This window comes from Mytilus trossulus, chromosome 7 (genome assembly GCF_036588685.1).
Source record: "Mytilus trossulus isolate FHL-02 chromosome 7, PNRI_Mtr1.1.1.hap1, whole genome shotgun sequence".
Lineage (NCBI taxonomy): Eukaryota > Metazoa > Mollusca > Bivalvia > Mytilida > Mytilidae > Mytilus > Mytilus trossulus.
The window spans coordinates 53780389-53804850 of record NC_086379.1 but is presented as its reverse complement, the minus strand read 5'-3'; the positions used below and the strand labels follow the sequence as shown (position 1 = coordinate 53804850).

General features: G+C 32.5%; 1 protein-coding gene across 1 annotated transcript; it reads right to left on the bottom strand.

The window, feature by feature from the left end:
- Window positions 1–3054: 3054 nt before the first annotated feature.
- LOC134727137 (trypsin-3-like) lies at window positions 3055–24184 on the bottom strand. The gene is made up of 4 exons (XM_063591518.1): window positions 23910–24184; window positions 9331–9817; window positions 6256–6356; window positions 3055–4661 (listed from the first exon to the last, which is right to left on the bottom strand). Exons 1-4 carry the CDS (start codon window positions 23976–23978, stop codon window positions 3984–3986), a joined length of 1335 nt encoding a protein of 444 aa, XP_063447588.1. The 5' UTR covers window positions 23979–24184; the 3' UTR covers window positions 3055–3983.
- Between the last annotated feature and the right edge of the window lie 278 nt (window positions 24185–24462).

Here is a 24462-nt window from a genome sequence, read left to right as displayed (position 1 = left end):
AAAGTACAGTTAAAAGTGTAACATTTCACTTTATAGTTTTAGTTACTTAATAGAAAAAAACCCATCCCTTTTGATATCACCAGGTCTTTGTTAACCGGTTATAATATATATATAAATATATTGAAATAATTAAATAATAATAAATTAAAAAAAAACCACCAAATCCCTTCTCCCAACAGACCAAATGAACTTACAAAAAAAAACACAAAAAAAAAGAGACAAAAAACAGGCTATGAAATAATCAACTATCTTATATTTCGACTCAAAAATACTTTGATCTCTAGAATCACTGAAGAAGAGACATTTATTGTCGAAAGAAATCTGGCACAGTAACCTGGTCATCGTTCAATATTAATATGCACGAATTATCGTAATAACAATTCGGTCTTCTTTTCCTCGATTATGACATCACCATCTTTAGACTTACCACCAAAGTTCGCACTACCTATGAGCAACGTGTCGGGTGCCACTAGTAAAGAAGGATCTGTTTAGCTTCTAGAGTACATGATCATATTATACCTAGTTTGTTGGTGGGGTTCGTCAGTCAAAAGTTTTATGTTGTTTTTTGTGGACTTGTTTGAGTAGCTGAGTATATTTATCTCTTTCTTCTATACCCTTTTTTTCTTTTAAAAAAATTACAATAACTAAAATTGCAATATTCAGTTTTCACAACAAACATGTGTCTCATAATATTAAACGATACTAACTTTACTGCTTCAGAGACCGATTCAACATTTGCTATGTCTTCAGTGATACCCTAGGTAAAACTATTTATTAAAAAGTTAACCGAACGATTGGAGCTTGTTTAACTGAATAGGGAAAACAGGATAATAGTCAAAGCCAGACAATGGTCCAAAGATACATGTATGCACGAGGTAGATGCAATGTGAATTCCTAAATTTCAATAATTTTTATAACAACAAATTTTGATAAAACAATATCTGAATGTTCATGTTAGAACTGACAAGTACGTACATATTTCTAAAACTACCAAGAACGAGAAAAGTTTTTTTTTTTTTTTTATCAATTATCATTTTGTAATGCTAATCTTCAAAACTACTGACAGAGATTCATCTGGCTAACAACAATTATTAACGAACCATTTTGTTTCAATATAAGTAAACGAGAAAACATCAGAAAAATTTAAAATGACTTCAGAACATAATGCAAGCATAACCATAAGGTTATGGTGTTGTTGATAAATATCATTCGGTTCATGGCCATGATAATTGCAGTGTTATGATCGATAGGGAAAAATCTGTTTTACAGTGTAGCAACGAAAAATTCAATACACAACAATCATATACAGTATCTTACATAAAGTTCGCTAAGTAAGAATATACAATGCAGTTAAACGTAAACAATGTTTGAAAAATTGTATGCATGATATACATGTATGTTGTAAAAAAATAGTACTATAAAGTTTTAGTCTTATTAATAATCAAAAGATTTATGTCCATAAAGCCAAAAAAATACTTTATTTACTACAATTTTCAAATGTATACATAGTGCATGTTTATCAATGTTCTGCAAGAATAGGTGAAGAATGTAAATAAATATACAAAGTAATTTAGCCTTGCTCAGGATATCAACTCATGATTCTACTCTGAAGTGTAGCCGCCGATATTAGAATGCGTCACAGCGGGGTTTCAATTCATCATTGAGCTATTTCATTATTCCTCAATGTGATTTTTTTAAGTTTAAGCATCCTCAAGATTTTATTGTTTTTATTATGCCAGTACCATAACAAAAATTAAGAATATCGTACTATGCTTATTATCTAAATAAAAAAAAAATCCTGTTTTCCACATTTTAAAATATTCATGTGCTTATCCAAAATGATCGTCTTTCGATATGGCGTAGAGTTTCGGTCCCTTATAAGATTTAAAGCCTTCATTCACTTTACAGGATCCAACCCATGAACTACTATTCAACTCGCCCATATATAGCCCTAACTCTGGTCGTCAAACCTAAACATAAGCATAAAATGAACCTACTTCTAAAGTACAGAGTCCCCAAAGTATTTGACGTCCGAATTAACAGCTTTCCTCAACTCGTGACGATTCAGAAAATAAAGACCAGAGCTACATCTTGTAGTCACGTTTTTTTTAATGACCCAAGGAAATGATGCAACGTATGGTGACATCAATACAGATACCTAAATGAAAATCATCTTCTTTCATCTACGTGTAAAACTTAACACGGACGTAAATGGCATAATTAAGAACATGTTATACAATAATTTTGTTGGTTGCCATCGTATAATGATTCACATTTGACCTCAGATGCACTGCACTTTACTTAAACATTTGTTCATATATCTCCTCAGTAGCTTAATTAGCATTTACTTATCACGGCCTTCATCCCCCCTGATGAACACAAATTCAGAAAAGCAAGTGTTTTTGGACGCACAAAAGTTATATTTTGCTTCATTTGTATTTGATATTTTCGAAAACAATTTATGGGGTTGTTTTCATAGTCACTGAAAGCAATGAATGTCCATATTTCTAGATCAGTAGTTTTTGACGCCAACATTATGCTTAAATTAGTTAGATGTTGTTTAATATTGAACTATGATAATAAATAAGAAATTTAAAAGAAGATATAATTGCGTTAACATTGTTGTTTTTTCAGTATTGATAGAACTTCAGTTTTTGTTTTCTATATGCATTAAATAAAACAGCATCTAATATATTCACCTGCGGGAAAAACATATTCACCGCACAAAACGTCACAAGCTTTTACGTGTACAGTTATAGTAAGATCGTTTGATGTACAATTGTATTTAGTAAATAATTGTCTATCAAATTACAAACATTTTCTATCTCGAAACACAAAATTCACAATTACTGTCGTTTTAGTTTTACTAATCATGGGCTTTAATTGACTTTTGAAAAACTGATAATTTAAAATCCAATAAAACCAAATGTTTCAAAAGATACTAATTGTACATTATAAAAATACAAATCTTTTAAATGTATTATTCATGATAACTGTTTATAGTAATTTAAATTTTCACAATCCTTAAAAAAAAAAAAAAAAACCTAGAAAAAAAACCAAATGGTACAAAGTTGGATATCTTGACATTTGAGAAATTCTACATGAATGCAAAATATGTTTTTTGTACTTAAAATAATGTTTTGTCATTTATTCGAGCACAAATATGCCAAATACCTGCTTACGTACATTGTACATTTTTTGTTTATACTCAGAAGTTTAAAAGGTGTGGTAGCCGATTAAACCATGGTTCCTCTATTTAGACTTGTGCTGTTTGTTTTGGAGTATTTGCTAAATGAATAAATAGATAGAACTCATAATACAAAAATAAATAAGTAAAAAAATAAGATGGTTTGTTAAATGGTACAATATTCTCTAATGAGATACTTGCAGGGCCAAATGTGACATTACGATGAAAGATTTTTAACTTATTGAGGGGCAATAAAGGAAATATGAAAACTACATGTACACAGTACAAACTTGTCCTATATTTACACCACCAATATCGACTTCGGAAATATATGGCGACCTGCTTAAAATGTGTAAAAGATCTGTTACTAAGTTGTACGATAATTTCAATTTATTTATTCAGTTGTCACCTAAATCATGTATACACGTTTTGATCCTCTCCCTGAAGTTCAATTTCCACCAAAAAAAATGGGTGCATGTTTAATGATTACAATTTGATATTATGATCAGTATATAGCAAAATCACCTTTGGTGTTTGTTGGCGGGTGAGTATATGATTTTTATCTAAACCAATTAGAGGCAGCTTTTGATGTCGATGAAGCATGCGGTTTCAGTGAAAAATAATTCAAATGAGTACGTACAACTAACTTTTTAAGTGAAGAAAAAAGCTAACCTCATTAATTTAGACCAGGGAGCAAACACAAAATGTTAATTAACGGACGGACAGACGTCATTATAATGTATGATAAGCCGAGCCTGACAAGACTTTGTCGTAACTCGGCTAAACGCGAAAACCACTACGATGACATTTTTTTATGAATCCATTTTAAGTATTTAGACACATTTGTGTACAGTCCATATTTGCCTTTTTCTCCACAGCCCTCCCCATAACTTGTTACACCCGTAACATACCAAGCAATGTCGCCATTTTTTCTTTTTACAGGGCACATAAGCGGGCCGCCACTGTCACCTATACAAGCGTCTTTTGTTCCTTTTTTAAAACCTGCACATATTTGTGAGTTATTGATAGTAAAACTAAATGCCTTTTTGCATTTTTTCTTTCTAACAATAGGTACTTGCACTTCTTGTAAAGCGTCACTACCTTTCATAGAGGTTATTGATTGTCGACCCCAACCTATAGTTGTACACAAAGTACCATGTTTTATTTTGTATTTTTTATCAGGAAGGCAAGCTACGTTCGTCACATTTGTCAATGGAATTTCTTTCACTAATTTAATTAACGCAATGTCATGCATTACAGCATTATAATCAAACTTAGGAAATGGATAAAATTCTTCCACCTTTGTTTCTATTTCTGTGCCTTCATGTCTTTTCCTGTTATGTTCCCCTAAACGAATCCGAATTTTCCGTCGCTTCACTTTTTTGGGAATGCAATGTGCTGCTGTTAATATCCATCTTGGATGAATTAACGTCCCTCCGCAGAAATGTTTTCTCTTCTTTATCAAAATCTCGGCCTGTAAATATACAAGTATGCGTTGAACATTGAAAGTAAATATCTTCAAAGCATTTAATTGATTATCCATTTATCATAAATATACGAAACATAAAAATATGCCCCTGAATAATGTTGTACTGCACCGCATAGTACAAATGTTAATCAAAATGTTCTTATATAAAATGAATGTTAACTTCATAGACTATAGCAGTACAGTACTGTTAAACACTATTTTTGCGTGCAAAACACTAACAATTTCTATTTATGTAAGCACAATAATTTGTATTGCTTTATGAATTTAAAAAAAGGTCAAGCATCTTTTAATATCTTCTTAGACATAGATCTCGTAGCTGGTTATCATCTATGCTAATGGTTTACTGAATAACTTTGCACTCTTAAACTTCCCACAACAAGAAGTTATAGTCTAGCCTTCTTAATTTGAATAACCACTTTAGAGATACAACAGTTTAAGATGTTTCTCATTTGTCATAAACATCCCAGCTCCTTTGTTTCAAATGTCTACAACACATATTCAATACAAGTTGACCTTTTAAAACATAAGTCCTGCATTTTTTTGGTCTGAAATAGGTCACATCAAACTGCTTTACATGCGAAGCTAGTTACATAATCAGATTACAAGTTTAGAGATGCGAGAGTTTACGTGGATGGACAAAAATAAAGGGAACTAAATATGCAGGCTTGACTTGCAAACTTTAAAAAAGTAAAATAAATCTTTTTAAGCTACTTTTCTAATAAAAGTACATACATGAATTTGCAATTATGTAACATTATAAGGCGCCGTATTTTCCGCTTATTTAATTAATCTTTAACAAGTAAATAGCTGGCAGAATACTACTTTGTTGTATAGCAAATGAGATTTTAAAACAAAATACAACGTCACAGATGACCACGTGACCGCAATCCCGGTCTTCCGTTCCCTTTTATGACATCCTTATCGACAACCGTCATCGGAATTGACGGGTGCAACTTGCGGTGTAGGAACTGCTTAATCTATGGAGCAACTGAGTTCTCCTCTGTTTTCGTTTGGTTTCGTGTTGTTAAAGCTTCAGTTTTTTACCAACGTTTCGTTAACTGATGGTTTCTTTTGTTATCACTTTTTGTACAGTGTTGGTTGTCTTTTCCAAGTTATCATGATGATTTACCTCACTTCCCCTTGTCTTTATAAAGATATTCTAGTCTGTAGTCTGTTTTAACTATTAATTAGTTTTAAACCGCTTTAAACATTTATACATTGAGCATCATTATCGGAAAACCTTAAAAGTAAACGTACATGTAACATGTGTACAAGATTTTTTTCAAAAATTCATTCAGAAAGAATGTGTTTGTTATGACTAAGGTCTCCCAAACGTAACCGGTCAGATTTCTGTAAGAGAGCGTTTAACACAATATCATTAGAATTCACGCGTTACTTAATTACTGCACATGAACTAATACTTTCACTCATTTATCATCTATAAAATGTACATGCTGGATATATCTAAACGCAATTGAATTGCTTATAAGGCAAGAAAATGTGGGAAATATGACGAGTTTATCAAAAATTAGTATAAAATTTGCTAAAACCTGACATAATTCAATGAACTAGATGTTACCTGCCATGGCCAGCTATGAGGATATGCTTCTCTTCCTCCAACAATTCTAAGTGAACGCCTCGCTATGGCAGGCCTTACACCACAGGTACCACCAGTAGACACTATAAAAAAAACAAAAAACGTACAAAATCTAAGGTAAAAAAAGGGAAATCTATTAAAACTGAAAAATCAAAACGTAAGGTAAAAGTGCTCTTATAAAGTTTACAACAGTGTGCATTCTCCTTAGACATTAATCTCGCCAAAAGATCTCCTCAACATTATTTTCCTTTTTATCTCTTCTCTTTGATGTGTACGCATACCCTCTGTTTCATTGAGGTGTAACCTTAACTTATGTTCAATTTACGTGTAGTCATATCTCTTGTTTCATTGACATGTACCTTTAAGGCTTTATCTCCTCTTTCATTGACGCGTACCTTTATCTCCTGTTTCATTGACGTGTACCTTTATCTCCTGTTTCATTGACGTGTACCTTTATCTCCTGTTTCATTGACGCGTACTTTTATCTCCTTTTCATTGACGCGTCCCTTTCTCTCCTGTTTCATTGACGCGTATCTTTATCTCCTGTTTCATTGAGGTGAAGCTTTATCTCCTGTTTCATTGACGCGTACCTTTATCTCCTGTTTCATTGATGCACTGTTTCATTGATGTGTACCTTTATCTCCTGTTTCATTGACGCGTACCATTATTTCCTGTTTCATTGACGTGTACCTTTATCTCATGTTTCATTGACGCGTACATTTAAGGCTTCATCTCTTGTTTCATTGACGCGTACCTTTATCTCCTGTTTCATTGACGGGTACATTTAAGGCTTCATCTCTTGTTTCATTGACGCGTACCTTTATCTCCTGTTTCATTGACGCGTACCTTTATCTCCTGTTTCATTGACGCGTACATTTAAGGCTTCATCTCCTGTTTCATTGACGCGTACCTTTATCTCCTGTTTCATTGATGCGCTGTTTCATTGATGTGTACCTTTATCGCCTGTTTCATTAACGCGTACCATTATCTCCTGTTTCATTGACGTGTACCTTTATGTAATGTTTCATTGACGCGTACATTTAAGGCTTCATCTCCTGTTTCATTGACGTGTACCTTTATCTTCTGCTTCATTGACGCGTACCTTTATCTCCTGTTTCATTGGCGTGTACCTTTATCTCCTGTTTCATTGACGTGTACCTTTATCTCCTGTTTCATTGACGTGTACCTTTATCTCCTGTTTCATTGACTAGTACCTTTATCTCCTGTTTCATTGACTAGTACCTTTATCTCCTGTTTCATTGACTAGTACCTTTATCTCCTGTTTCATTGACGTGTACCTTTATCTCCTGTTTCATTGACTAGTACCTTTATCTCCTGTTTCATTGACGCGTACCTTTATCTCCTGTTTCATTGACGCGTCCCTTTATCTCCTGTTTCATTGATGCGCTGTTTCATTGATGTGTACCTTTATCGCCTGTTTCATTAACGCGTACCATTATCTCCTGTTTCATTGAGGTGAAGCTTTATCTCCTGTTTCATTGACGCGTACCTTTATCTCCTGTTTCATTGATGCACTGTTTCATTGATGTGTACCTTTATCTCCTGTTTCATTGACGCGTACCATTATTTCCTGTTTCATTGACGTGTCCCTTTATCTCATGTTTCATTGACGCGTACATTTAAGGCTTCATCTCTTGTTTCATTGACGCGTACCTTTATCTCCTGTTTCATTGATGCGCTGTTTCATTAATGTGTACCTTTATCGCCTGTTTCATTAACGCGTACCATTATCTTCTGTTTCATTGACGTGTACCTTTATGTCCTGTTTCATTGACGCGTACATTTAAGGCTTCATCTCCTGTTTCATTGACGTGTACCTTTATCTCCTGTTTCATTGACTAGTACCTTTATCTCCTGTTTCATTGACGTGTACCTTTATCTCCTGTTTCATTGACGTGTACCTTTATCTCCTGTTTCATTGACGTGTACCTTTATCTCCTGTTTCATTGACGCGTACCTTTATCTCCCTTTTCATGGACTCGTACCTTTATCTCCTGTTTCATTGACGTGTACCCATATCTTTTGTTTTCATTGACTTGTAAACGTAATTTCTGTTTTATAGTCGCGTACTCGGAAATCTTATATTTTCGTGGCGTGTACCCACGTGTCCTATTTTCAATCGTGCATTATATATACATGTTGTTGTACTAATAAAAGTTTAACAATATAACATACACAGACTAACACGGTTTTGTACATGTATTATGCGAACGGTTTATGTATTTTTACACTATCTAATTTATTCGTATACTGTTATTTATTTTTTATAATTTAACAATAGATACATGCATTATTTAAAAGTGTATTCAAGGAAATGTTCCAAATGTTCTTTAACGTGCACTGTCTCATTGGCATCGGGTTAGACGTCATTCCCGTTCCGACCGGACGTGCGTAATAATCCATCCCACACAGTCAAACGGAAGCATCCTTCTTTGACATGGCTTTTATTGCCGGATGGGAGAAGTCCAGATCACTATATCCTTCTAGATATTTATTTGTCTTTAATGTTGATGAATCATTTATGAAACATTAATATATTGTTTTGATATGTAAATATTGCAAAGTATTCAAACCTTACTCATGAAATCGAAATAAAATGAAAGTTGAGCTTTTGGCGGACACTTCTCTTTGTTTTGCAATTGTAAATACAAATTTAATCAGCCAATGGTAATGCATATATATAATAGTTTTTTATATTGTGTCTTTTGTACTATTATTTGTTTGTTTGTCTATTGTTTTTGAGCCATGGCGTTTATTTTTGGTCTATGAGTTTGAATGTCCTTCTGGTATCTTTCGCCCCTCTTCCCAAACTACACACGACACTTAATCACAGCTTGTTAGTTGAATGTGTCGTTGTTGTGTCCATCTTTACAATGATCATAAAACATGAATTAAGAATCTTTCATTAGTATTTTCGGAGAGATAGCTTAAAAAGTGTATAAAGAACCATGTACTATTTTAACTCTAAAAGACAAATTAAAAGTAGAGAAATATTTAAAATTAATTTATTATGTACTTTTTTGCGCTTTTACATACCTGTTTTTTTATGAGATGTTTTGCCTTGTATTACAAATGACTTTTTACATTTGCCACCGATTGGTACACATTTTCTTTCTTCCTCTAAATATCCACCTTCACAAATTGTGTTCTTGCACATACGACGTCGTTTACGAACGCATCTATTATTGCATGTTTTCCATGAAGTCCAAGGGTTGTAAAACAAGTCATATAAATTATCAACAAGTCTGTTATTTTTTTCTGTAGAGTTATGTACTTTATACGATGTAACAATACAATTCCCCTTCTTTCGCTTACATTTACGTTTTTCTTTGATTCGGGATCTTCCGCATGTTTTCGGAGATATACACTTCCGCTTTCGAGTCTGTTGACAATGTTGATTACACTTTGACCAACCAGTCCAAGGAGAATAAGATTTAGAAAATAAGTCGTTATATGAGGTAGAGTTGTGATTGTCGTCTGTATATGTCTTTGTTAAGTTCTGAGAGGTACCCTGGTCGTCCTTCTATAAAAGCAAAGAAAAATCAGAAAGTTATCATCAAAACTAAAACAAAAAATAGATGAAAAGGAATAAATCGAACAACCATAATGTATTACAGTGTAATATTATAAGATTTACACCTAGCAGGTGCCACACACATTGCAATTTCAATAGTTATAGTCGTAAAGAATCAGAGTTAGTCATCATTATGTTAAATAATACAATATAGAAAGAAAGAAAAACCGATTCATCAGTTGCAGCACGGACACGACTGGAAACACCATTTTTCAACCTTTAATGAACCATAATTCCTGAACGGTGAAAGTGAAAAACGTCAATGTCAATACCGAACTCGACCTGTTTTGTCATCCGTTAAAAGTAACAACATATACAAATTTGAAAAAAGCTTTGGTTGAACGATTCCCGAATAAATGCACAGACACAGTTTGGCAACCGAAAAAAAGTAACGCAAATACACATTTTTTTGTTTCTATTTTAAGATAGAATTTATGAGGAAGACTTTTCATTTTTATTCATGAAGTCATGACTAGTTTGAATAAAACGTCAGGCACTTCAATTGCGTGGATATTTTTATCTGATAGCCAGTGGAACTTTTAACAGGAATTGTTTAACATAGCTAAAAGGGAATCTTTATTAATATTTCTCCATTAATTCTACATAACTAAGTCACGATTTCACGTCATTATGACGGTAACGTGTATGATAGTGTACTACTTCAAAGGTAACTTAAATGATTGTTCATAATAAAGAAGTAATTATTTCTTATAGAAGGAAGAGAAAAAAATAATATAAGTAACTAAAAGATAAATGAAAAAGATGGGGATTGTCTTTGGAATTTATTGTATTTGTAATAATTATACTTACCGAATTTAGAAACGCAACACTCGATTATTTTTTTTAATTTTTTTGTTTTACAAAAAGAAATTACGCATAAAATACCAAATTGAAAATAAAGTTGTTTCATTTTGTCATCGTCTAAGGTAAGTTTGAAATTCGAAAGATTGGCAGAAAGGTCAACTAATACTGCTGTGAATGTTTTAGTCATGTGTTCTCCCTTTTGATATTGCCCATTTCCACCCATTTCAGTATGTATAAACAATACAAAATTGGATCCTTTTAATATGGCCCATTTTCACCCATTTCAGTCTGTATAAACAATTCAAAATTGGATCCTTTTGATATTGTCCATTTCCACCCATTTCGGTCTGTATGAACAAAACAAAATTGGATCCTTTTGATATTGTCCATTTCCACCCATTTCAGTCTGTATAAACAATACAAAATTGAATCCTTTTGATATTGCCCATTTCCACCCATTTCGGTCTGTATGAACAAAACAAAATTGGATCCTTTTGATATTGCCCATTTCCACCCATTTCAGTCTGTATAAACATTGTCAATACAAAATTGGATCCTTTTGATATTGCCCATTTCCACCCATTTCAGTCTGTATAAACAATACAAAATTTGATCCTTTTGATATTGCCCATTTTCACCCATTTCAGTCTGTATAAACAATTCAAAATTGGATCCTTTTGATATGGCCAATTTCCACCCATTTCAGTCTGTATAAACAATACAAAATTTGATCCTTTTGATATGGCCAATTTCCACCCATTTCAGTCTGTATGACCAAAACAAAATTGGATCCTTTTAATATGGCCAATTTCCACCCATTTCAGTCTGTATGAACAATTCAAAATTGGATCCTTTTGATATTGCCTATTTCCACCCATTTCAGTCTGTATGACCAATACAAAATTGGATCCTTTTAATATGGCCAATTTCCACCCATTTCAGTCTGTATGAACAATTCAAAATTGGATCCTTTTAATATGGCCTATTTCTAACCATTTCAGTCTGTATGAACAATACACAATTGGATCCTTTTGATATTGCCCATTTCCACCCATTTCAGTCTGTATACACAATACACAATTGGAACCTTTGATATTGCCGATTTCCACCTATTTCAGTCTGTATAAACAATTATACAAAATTGAATCCTTTTGATATTGCCCATTTCCTCCCATTTCAGTCTATATAAACAATACAAAATTGGATCCTTTTGAAATTGCCCATTTCCATCCATTTCAGTCTGTATAAACAATACACAATTGGATCCTTTTGATATGGCCCATATCCACCCATTTCAGTCTGTATACACAATACACAATTGGATTATGTGCCCATTTAGCATAATACGAGAAACATTGTTGATGCAAATCTGCCTACCATGACATCTAACGACTTGTTAAAAGACTCACGTTGTAGCTGTACGTTATACTGTTCTATACACGCTCAGAACATGTATACCCTGCTCTGCTCCGTTTAAACAGATTTAGTTCCAGACCTGGGTTATAGACTGTATCTTAAACAGTAAAATAAGCGATCCTGTTCTAGTCAAATAATTCGTTTTAAAAAAATACCCTGTTCTCATAAGCAGGGCACGAAAAAGCGACCCTGTTCTAACCATCAGGACATGAAAAAGTGATCCTACTTTGCGGCACACTCAGAATACTAAAAATATAGGAAGTAACCCCCCGGGATCACCTGTATTTAAAATCAAATATTATGTTTCGACTCTCCACGTAATCCAGAATATAGAAGTGTAATTGAAGTGCTGTTTGATACATACATATCATTGCTCAAAATATATTGCATTTACGAGAAAAAATTATACTTTATACCGTTCAGAACAATTTACCAAATAAAAGTATACAAATAGTTTATGTGTCAGTTCAAATGAATGTGTAAATGATTCATTAACTCCCCCTTCCATAAAAAAAATAATTAAAAATTAAAAAAATAAATTTAATTAAATTAAAAAAAAAACAAAAAAAAAACCAACTTTGGAATATAGACATCGTTTCGGTCAATATAGTATACATGTACATGGTAAGTGATAATTTGCCACATCACCTTCAGTTCCATGACTTGTTTGCGCTATGAATTTGAAATATAAAATAAAACCCATTGGAAGGTATGTAATTATTAAACAAATACGCATGTTTGGAGGACGAAAGCGTATTCCACTATCCGGAAACAAAAACACATTTGTACACATTATCGTTGAAAGTAATTTATTTACTGATCTTATCATAACCTATAAGAAATTGGTGTTTCAATTTACAACTGTTTTATAAGTGGGTCAAAACTAATCGTTTTCTAAAAATACTTTAAAGCTCAAAGGATATAAAAATTTCAATTATTCTTATCTGAAAGTCATAAAGAATATTTTTTGTTTGCAATGCAAAAATTTCGATGACAGGAAAATACAGCTTTTAACAAAACTGTAGTAAACACCTTAAGATAATTATGGGCCTATATTTTACGGCTTTCTTTACATTTGTGTTCTTTACAAACTAAATTGTAAATATGAATCTGACAGAAATGAGAATAAACACTTATAAAGCCAAAAATAGCCAAAAGTACTCCACTAACTTAATTACTTTGCTAAAAGTTCAGCGAACTTTATTTTATATCCAGGTAAAAATGGTTGTATGTATTATGAAGAAATGCTTTCGGCAGAAAAATTGTCATAAAAGTTTTGAAATACACATCAACCATAAATTTTATTGGTAGGTACATGTATGTCAACGATGAGGAAAAAATGTATACAAAAAAGTAAACTATTTAAAAAAAAAATCTTTTTCATATAACTGACTATTCAAGATTACCTAGGATCGGTTTCTTTTAAGAGGAATATATCCCCCCCCCCCCCACACTTTACTGTGATAACGGTATCTCAATACAAAGTGCAACCAATGGTCTACTTTATGCGACTATCTGTGTGCTAAGGAACTGCAAAATTAGAATGTGACATTAAAACCGGTGTTTTAAAATTATTAAAATGGTAAGTCTTTTGCTGAATATTACCCTACTCCTGTTTTAGCGACTTAAACACAAACTTGCATATGAATAAGATGCCTCCCCGTTGATATACAAGATATTGTGTTTCATGTCACGATTTTTCTTTTAATTGAAACTAGTTTCTGCTTAAAAATTTTGTACAGCTTCAACCTATGTCAGAGGATATTGGATATATTTCATTTATCATATCCCTTTTCTCCTGATCTCGTTGATTTCTTATAAGCAAAAACAATTATCACAGTTCATACTTACGGGGTTTTCGATTTCGGTCTCGGATTACATTGTATCAGGGGAACAGATTAGCTACACGTTAGTTTTCTGTAAACACGATGGATACAGCTAATACTGGAGCAGGAAAAATTCATACTTACTGGGTTCTCTAGTTCGTTCTGTGGTTAACAGGGGAACAGATTAGCTAAACGTTAGTTTTCTATAAACACGATGGATACAGCTAATACTGGAACAGGAACAGTTCATACTTACTGGGTTACTCGAGTTCGTTCTGTAGTTAACAGGGAAACAGATAAGCTAAACGTTAGTTTCGGTAAACACGATGGATAAAGCTAATACTGGAACAGGAACAGTTCATACTTACTGGGTTACTCCAATTCGTTCTGTAGTTAACAGGGGAGCAGATTAGCTAAACGTTAGTTTTCTGTAAACACGATGGATACAGCTAATACTGGAGCAGGAACAGTTCATACTTACTGGGATACTCGAGTTCGTTCTGTAGTTAACAGGGGAGCAGACTAGCTAAACGTAAGTTTTCTGTAAACACGATGGATACAGCTAATACTGAAGCAGGAAAAGTTCATACTTACTGGGTTACTCGATTTCGTTCTGTAGTAAACAGGGGAGCAGATTACCTAAACGTTAATTTTCTGTAAACACGATGGATACAGCTACTATTGGTGCAGGAACAGTTCATACTTACTGGGATACTCGAGTTCGTTCTGTAGTAAACAGGGGAGCAGATTAGCTAAACATTAGTTTTCTGTAAACACGATGGGTACAGCTAATACTGGAGCAGAAAAAGTTCATACTTACTGGGTTCTCGATTTCGTTCTGTAGTTAACAGGGGAGCAGCTTAGCTAAACGTTAGTTTTCTGTAAACACGATGGATACAGCTAATACTGGAGCAGGAACAGTTCATACTTACTGGGTTACTCCAGTTCGTTCTGTAGTTAACAGGGGAGCAGATTAGCTAAACGTTAGTTTTCTGTAAACACGATGGATACAGCTAATACTGGAGCAGGAACAGTTCATACTTACTGGGTTACTCCAGTTCGTTCTGTAGTTAACAGGGAAACAGATTAGCTAAACGTTAGTTTTCTGTAAACACGATGGATACAGCTAATACTGGAGCAGGAACAGTTCATACTTACGGAGTTCTCGAGTTCGTTCTGTAGTTAACAGGGGAACAGATTAGCTAAACGTTAGTTTTCTGTAAACACGATGGATACAGCTAATACTGGAACAGGAACAGTTCATACTTACTGGGATACTCGAGTTCGTTCTGTAGTTAACAGGGGAGCAGATTAGCTAAACGTTAGTTTTCTGTAAACACGATGGATAAAGCTAATACTGGAGCAGGAACAGTTCATACTTACTGGGATACTCGATTTCGTTCTGTAGTTAACAGGGGAACAGATTAGCTAAACGTTAGTTTTCTGTAAACACGATGGATACAGCTAATACTGGAGCAGGAACAGTTCATACTTACGGAGTTCTCGAGTTCGTTCTGTAGTTAACAGGGGAGCAGATTAGCTAAACGTTAGTTTTCTGTAAACACGATGGATACAGCTAATACTGGAGCAGGAACAGTTCATACTTACGGAGTTCTCGAGTTCGTTCTGTAGTTAACAGGGGAACAGATTAGCTAAACGTTAGTTTTCTGTAAACACGATGGATACAGCTAATACTGGAACAGGAACAGTTCATACTTACTGGGTTACTCGAGTTCGTTCTGTAGTTAACAGGGGAACAGATTAGCTAAACGTTCGTTTTCTGTAAACACGATGGATACAGCTTATAAATATAAATCAACACATCGTATTATTCCGGATTCGTTTTTCGAATTGCTTTATTTAGGTGTTGAGAACCTTTGGTGACCCCACATATTCCATGTCTTTAACAAGTACATAGTGACTTGATTGTTACCGACAAACTTTCACCTAATCTGTCCCATTCAATGGGATAATTTAGGTCGTCAATCAATGACCAGGACCACACTGTTTTGAATATGATTCTATTCTTACGCCTTATTTTATTTAGACATATCATCTGTTCTTCAACTTATGACTAGAATTAATTTCAGTTCTTGGTACATGAATATTACTATTTTATAAAGTCCATCCAAATGTTTCATTTGCCATACATATACAAGAAATAACACGAGTTCTTGATTTTATTAATAAATTGTCATTAGTCATTAAGCAAGGTAAAAATTTCTTAGATACATGGAAATATTTAACCAGTAATAAAATTGATATATTTAGACCATCAACATACAAAAAGTCGTTTAAAAAGATATTTATGACGTCATTCAATATTTTTGCTGTTTATATCAAATTAGTTGGGCTACCTTTATAACTTCATTAAGAAATTATGTTTTTTTTTACACTAAAAAAAGGTTGAATTTACGTTAACATACATCCACTATGTGACGATTTAATTTAAATTTTGCAAATCTTTTTGTTTTATTTTATTGGATATCATAAACTGCCAGGAAAGAATAAATCATGACATATTTATGTCAATCGATTTTATGATGACCTAATTCATTCCAATGTACATAATTATGTACTTTTATCTAATTTGATCGATATATTAAACAAATATAAAAATGCAAAAGTTTTGGTACATCTGATAAGAATTTTTTTTATAAAACGTGAAATGATTTTCAGTCTCCCACCGGGCTTATACATTGTATTTCTTTAAGTGGAATCGAAACCTTAGCTAAACAGTTTCGGTACAATAAAAATGCTGTATTTTACTTGAGATTCCCAGATTTAGATTTTAATATGTTAGCTTCTACTTAAATATTCTACCATCTCATTGTGAATTATCAAAAGTTCAAAAGGAAAAGGACGAAATAATTTGATACATCAAAATGATAGATTAAAAAAAAGCGAACAAAATACGAATTTTTCAGAAATTTCAAGGAAATCTTTTGTTTTATATATCAATGTAAAATAAATTTTAAATATATAAACTTGGAAGATAACATCAACAACCATTTTATTTAATTGAGTTGTATAAAAAAAAAGGAAGATGTGGTATGATTGCCAAAGAGACTACTATCCAGAAGAGACCAAAATGACTCAGGAATTAACAACTATTGGCTATCGTACGGTCTTCCACAATGAACGAAGCGCAAACCATATAGTCAGCTATAACAGTACTACATACGATCAAACTATAAAAGTCAGTTGAAAAAAAAGATTAAACTCATCACATGGATACAAATAAAATAACATCTAACAAAAACAGAGTGGATATTATTAAATTTCTTTCGTTCAATTAGAAATCGTGAATCGGTATAGAAAAAAATGTTGATTTTAGTACTATAATAATTCTACCAGTAAGTAATTCGTTTGACTTGGAGAAAAATAGGTTGATACGTGTAAACCTAATTTCCAATTTGCCGTCATTCATAATGCATTCTATTTTCGGATTTTTATTACTATGATATTCGGATATCTTCAACGTGTATTAACATTTTATAGTGTGTTACATTTATGCAAGAATGGTTACTTCGATATCTAGATGCAAGACATAATGTGAAAGTTTAAATACAGGTTGTGATCATTCATTTAAATATTCCTTTTTATATTTTATTAGAAGTCTTCAATAGGTATAAAATATTGATAGTTTTAATTTAATACATACAAATGGTAAAATTGACATAAAGATACAATCAAATTGTGAAAGCAATTTTAAGTTTTAAAGACCACGTGTACTGAAGATGATAACTTAAATATAAATTTAATTTATCTTTTCCTTTTGACCTTTCTTCAATTTTTTTTTCCACATACATGTACCCTCCATCACGCTAGGAACGCGATCCCGCTACTATCTCCGAAATTATGAAAATTTTGAATGTCGTGGTGGTTATGGTATTAAGGTCGTATTTATGAAGTGCCGATGTCTTTATCGCCGTGGAGGTACATGTACACTTACTTAAAACCATCGAGGTGCAGGTAATTGTGGCTAAAACTAGTCGTAGTGGAAGCGTAGGAATGTCGTAGTAAGGACATACAAATGTAGTAAGATTGGGATGGGCGTAGAACATGCGTTTTTGAACCGTGTTGTAATTGCAAAGTCAATTGAAAATATTTCGCTATCTTATTCTATTCCACTGCGACTATCCCGATTTCACTACGTGTATTTTACGCTTCTATTAAAATATTGATCTGATTATTCTACGATATGAAAGACAATAGTACGGTGTTACCACTAACTTGGAACAGTGGTGTAATAGCACCGCATTGTAATAAATTGTAACCATCAGTAGCAATTGACTCAAAAAATTGGTATGAGGCACAAAAGAAATTAACATGAAAACAACAGAAATAAAGCACCGAAAAAGAGGACTAACTATAAGTAGATTTTGTATTCTCAAACATGCTATAGACCCTTTTCTACTTTTAAAAAGATGGATCTTTTCAAAATTTTAAATTACTGGAATATAAACGGGAGATATCACGGTTTAATCGAACTAAGAATGTCGATCTTTTTATATTTTTTTTCTCAATAAACGGTAAGATCGATCGCATCCAACCCTTCGAAGGGTCTGCTTCATTTGTTTAAGGTCGGGCTATGTACGGTAAAAAAACTCATCAAAGATACCAGCATTAAATTTTGTAATTACACCAGATGCGCGTTTCGTCTACAAAAGACTCATCAGTGACGCTCGAATCCAAAAAGGTTAGAGCCGAATAATGTACGAAGTTGAAGAGCTTTGAGGACCAAAATTCCCAAAAGTTTTGCCAAATACAGGTAAGGTAATCTATTCCTCAGATAAAAAAGCCTTAGTATTTAAAATATTCGAAAGTTTGTAAATAGTTACTCTATAAATATGACCATATCAATGATAACTCGTGCCAGTACAGAAGTGCTGACTACTGGGGTGGTGCTACCCTCGGGAAATTAAAACTCCACTGGCAGTGGTATCGACCCGGTGGTTGTAAATAAACTCATCAAAGATACCAGGATTAATATTCATATTTTTCAAAAAGTCGATTTTAATAAAAGATCGGTCCAGACAAATATAAAGGGTGTCTTAGTCAAACTTTTAATTTCACATTTCGTATCATTCATTTTAGTGTTCTTATAATTGTTCTTGAATATATTTGATCTATATGGAGAATGTTAGTTTAAAAAACTTTTAATTCGACTAAAAGGTTAGTTTGATTGGCTATGCAATCATATAAACAGGAAAATGATTAAATCAGACATTTCTTTGCAACATGTTACTAAAAACTGATAGTTAATTCGTTCATAGATACAATCATTTAGTTTGGAACGTTTCATTTTACCCGTAAAAAAACTATAAACATACTATAATATTCAATAACCGAGACTGCTTTAAGATCGGTACATTTGAACTTCATGTCGATCTGATGAGCCAAACATTTTCTAATTGATTTTTAAATTTTGTTCTTAAATTGTCGTGTTTTATCACTGTCTGAGGCAAGAAAAGGGTTGAACGCTCACACGCTTGTTTTATTACCGCCCATTCTTTGTGTGTCTGTTTCAAGTCAAAAGCCTGCAACTAAGTTGGTGTCTTTGGTTGCTTATTTTGTTTTGACTGATCTGCGTTTTTTTTAAATCTTTCATGCGACATTATTTTTATGTCGTGACGGCACAAAAGTAAAAGGATTGCTAGGAGATTATTTTGACATCATTGACCACTCATCATTTGCATTGGAGAGCGAGAGAAAAATGCATCCTGTTTCCAAAAGCTTAGAATATGGAAATTTTTACCTTATCTCTCATTTTTTCAAACTTCTAAAATATGTTATATTTGATACAATTGAATTATCTAAGGGTAACACCTATAAAAAGGAAAGAAGGAAATACTAAATTGACATATGAAAAGATCCACAGATTTATTTTTGTAAAATAATTCAAATAAAAGGCTATTTTTGTTAATTTATGATACTCATTAAAGACCAAAGTAGTCCATGAGTAATGTTTTCTAACCAATAAAGATATAAATGACTGTCGAAAATATATAAATATCAAAAACAACAATATACGTTACATCTATATAAGACAAAATCATTTACACAATTGATGTATTATCTTTAATTAGACCAAAAATAATTTGGAGGTTTCGGAAAATTTAACGAGAACAAGTCATTATGAACACAGAGATATAGCTCCATGGAAAAATCTTAAAGTAAATAAAATGATACTGAAAATTTATATAAAACACCCAAGATCATTGTAGGAAAAAATATAAGGTTGTCTATTGATACTCAAATATTGTGTTTGTTATACCAGTTCTTTTGTAAATACTCGGAGCGCTTTTATTTCTAGTTATATCTGGTTTTAACTACGTTCTTAGCGTACATGTATTTGCCGTTTGCTAAACTGTGAACTGAATGTACTTGATTCATTGACCGATTATAGACGTTTGAATCTCACTTGCAATCGATATTACGAATGATATTTGCATTTCATTCTAGCATGTTATATTTTTTCCATTAAATTTGGTTCATTTTTGATGACACGAAAAACTTTTATATTTCAATAAATTGCAGTAATGACTGCTGTACCCATATTTTGAATATTTTACCCTCTTTTGTCTGTTTTGTTCACGCATCGTTGTAAATATAACGGAATTTGATGCAACTGTCATACAAGTGAGAGGTTTAGTGCTATACAACCAGATTCAATCCACCATTTTCTACATTTGAAAAAGTCTGTACCAAGTCATACATATGACAGTTGTTGTCCGTTTGTTTGAAGTGTTTTTTCATTTGATTATGGACTTTCCTCTGAGTTAAGTATTTTGTTATTTTACTTTTTGCTAGGTAAAGAGTATTACCTTCGTAAAAATGAGCTTACAATTGGCAAAATGAAACACGGAAATTTAATGTCTCCATAATTGCGCATTTATACACTCACAGCCAAATATACTGTGTTCTTCTTTAGTAATATAGTTGATAACTGCCTTTGATAGTTGCTAAATGGATTTGGAAAGTAAAAGGAATTATTCGAGACTGGTGAATTGAAGTAAGGACCGGAGCCGAAGAACTGAAAACCGTATATTAATTCCTTTTTGAAGTGATATAATCATTTTTCGTAGTTAACTAAATTACTGTTCTAACAGGATCTTGAAATATTAGGAGTGCATTTACTAGAATATATTTTTTACCAATTTCATTTCTGACCTTGTATTTTATATTTTTTTTTAAAACTTTATATAAAAATACAAATCAAACTGTGAATTGAAGGATTAAACTGTTAAATCCTGAACTCCACCTGTATCTGAACTACAAAATATTTCTTTGGAAAAGTTATAAGAATCTGAAATAAAAATATCTGCCAAGTATGTAACAACTGTTAAAACATACAAATAATTCTAAGAATTTTATCTCTGATCATTAATGAGAAAAAATGAATTACGTTTTATGTTATGTGTACAAATCTGCAAAGGTGGAAAGTTTAAATTCTATTAATAGAAGTATTTCCATTAATTCTTACTTTACTGTACATGATTTATTTGTCGTAACGATTGAACTCTATAGTTACTCTTCTACTATTACAATAGTGTTAAATAAAGGCAATAGTAGTATACCGCTGTTGAAAACTCGTAAATCCATGGACACAATAAAAAAATCGGGGTAATTAACAAACTAAAACCGAGGGAAACGCATTAAATATAAGAGGAGAACAACGACACAACACTGAACTGTAACACACATAGAAACGGACAAGCATCAGACAAAAATCCCACGAGAAAAACAAACATAACATCAAAACCAAATACATAAATTTGGGATAAACAAGTACCGTGCCACGTCTTATCGCAATGTGAATTTACAAAACCTAGCGTTTAAACAATACAACGTGTTGAACATTTTTCATTTCTTATTTACGCTAATTTATTAAAAAAATCTTTGTTGATTTTTTCTCTCGTATGTATTTATTTAATTCTAACTCGGTCTCAACGATATGTTCAATACACATCAGATCGTGAAACCTTTAACTATCCATATCCCACACGTTTTAGAAACTCATGGTACGTCCAGTCTCTTTACCTTTGTAATTTGGTGTGAGAATAAGGATTATAGAGTCAAGTGAAAGAAACCGATACCAGTCTTCAAATAGGTTTTCACACTCCCCACTGCAAGGGTATAAACCTAAATGCGCTAATTTTACTTGGGTTTAAAAAATCTGATCGCCTTATCGTACGGTCACCAACATTTTATCCTTTATTTTGTACTGTAACATCTTCTCGTCTTGCATTTAAACTAACTATTTGCACTGCATGTTTTCAAACAAAACAGTTTATCAATCGGCATAAAGACCAATAATTATGAATGTAAAACAGTCGTTAAATTACCACGGGTGACGACCAGGCCAAAACATTCAAAACAATTACATACACATCTAGGATATCAATTTCTTAAAGGTGTTCAAGGTTAAAAGGAAGTCCAATTTCTAGATCAAGTCAACGTAGCCACAGAATTTAATATAAGATCGGCTTAAGTGCTTTGCTGGATGGCTGTCTCATTTGCAATCATACCACACCTCCTTATTACACCTTAATAAAGCGTACATAGATAAAGCCGGTTCGATGTGATTAGTACTGCTGCTTTTACCCACACAAACTTAACAAATGATGAATAATACAGTTTGGAGTCAATATCAAAAACAATATCAAATTACCATGACTTTTTATGTTTGTCTCGAATTCTTACATCTTAATTAGTTGCAATACACTACCACAATGATGGTGGACAAAGTAATATTACTAAAAGAGTTTACAACATGTCGAGGTAGTATTTGTGTAGTCTAGATTCCGTTGGAACACCCATTCATGCCTTTTTAAAATTTACGTTATTGTTTATTCGGATCCTATTGTTCTTTATAGTTTACCCTAGTTTGGTTCTTTTTCTACTGACAACTTAATACTCCTTGAACGACATTAGAGTATGTGTATTCATCTTGGTTATTAATTGCATAACGGTACGGAAGGGTAGAGTATAAGAATCCTCAATTTATTTAAAAAGAAAATATGCAAGACATTGGACACAATAACTGTGAAGTTTTCATTTTGATCAAAGGAATGTTGAGTACTATTTGTTAGATTAGGATTAAGACAGACTATTGGATATTCAGATAATGTCTGGTTTAAAAGAATTTATATTTTAAATCTTCATTTAGCTACATGGATTTTATGAGATTTAATAAGGTCGAAGGGCGAACATTGTCAATATTGAAGTATTATTTCCATTCATCCAAGCTTATTTCAGATCGGTAATATTATGCAATTTGGTGTATTACTAAAACCGTTACTCAATAATAAATTCCACCTCTCAAATTTAAGTTTAAACTTAAGTTTCAAATTGCCATCTTTTTTATTATTAAGTACGAGAAAACTGAACTGAGAGGAGATCATAGGAGTTTAATTTCAAACCAACAATTATGATAAATAAATATACAATTATATGCAGTTGTTCTATAGTACAACTTTTACGTTCACATTTTCTCAACAAACAGATATTCAATATAAACGTTTCACCAGTCTAGATTTGTAATTCGGCCACAACTCAATCAAATAATAATTCATGCGCACATTCAAACGTGTTTATTACTTCACCTTATTTAATATATATACCCTGGGAGTTTGTAACGACTTGCAGAATGCCCTTCCTTTATTGTAAAACCAATTTATACGTGCTAACAATCACATACAATCCATCACGTAAAATTTAAGTCATCAAATAAAACATCAAATGGCAAATTAATAACCATTTATGTCAGTACTAACATTGTAGAATTCGGTAAATTAATACCACGAGGTTTACTTTGTAATATTGGAAATATATCGACGAAAATATAAAATTCCTCGAAAACTTTAGCCTAAAGTTTTTGTCATTATTGCATATTTTAATTAAAAGAATTAACCGAAACAACTAAATAAAAATCTCCAAAACATTTCAATTAAAAGATGCTACTGCTAATAGTTTATTAATTGACTTACCTGTAAATTTGCACGTGCACCAATAGCAATACACATAACTACCGTAACACCTGTCGATATAATACACATGCTCCTACTACTGGTATTAAAACTGATTTCTAACAAGATCAATTCTAACAGTGATGTACGAGTATTTATACTGAAGTAGGCGATTCTAATACATTAATCTTTAAGGTCATTTCATTTATCTTATTGGTATAAATACGACAGAGGATGATTTGCCCATATTCGTAAATATGTAACCCTTCTTTTGTTAACTCACTAATAACTTTATTATTGCGTGACGCTGTTTTTTTAGGTTATGGCAAAATGAACTCTATTTGATAAAAAAAATATTTAGAATGTATCCACTCTTGCAGGTAATGTTGTCGCTTGTTAAAGGTGATTTAATGAAAGTAAACACGAAAAATAGTATTTATGTAAACTAAATAAGCTTGCTTCAATTCAGATTATGAATGAAATTTTATTTGTTTACTATGCTCGCTTCATAACATATGCGTAAATTAAATTTGGCATAATAATTCATTTAATTCGCATTACATGTTTCCATTGG

Excerpts from the sequence above, each read along its gene's own strand:
- LOC134727137 (XM_063591518.1), bottom strand. The coding sequence starts at position 23,978 with ATGTGTATTATATCGACAGGTGTTACGGTAGTTATGTGTATTGCTATT. Across the intron at positions 9,818-23,909 it reads GTGCACGTGCAAATTTACAG|AAGGACGACCAGGGTACCTC; the intron begins GTAAGTCAATTA and ends TTGCTTTTATAG. Across the intron at positions 6,357-9,330 it reads AACATCTCATAAAAAAACAG|TGTCTACTGGTGGTACCTGT; the intron begins GTATGTAAAAGC and ends TTTTTTTTATAG.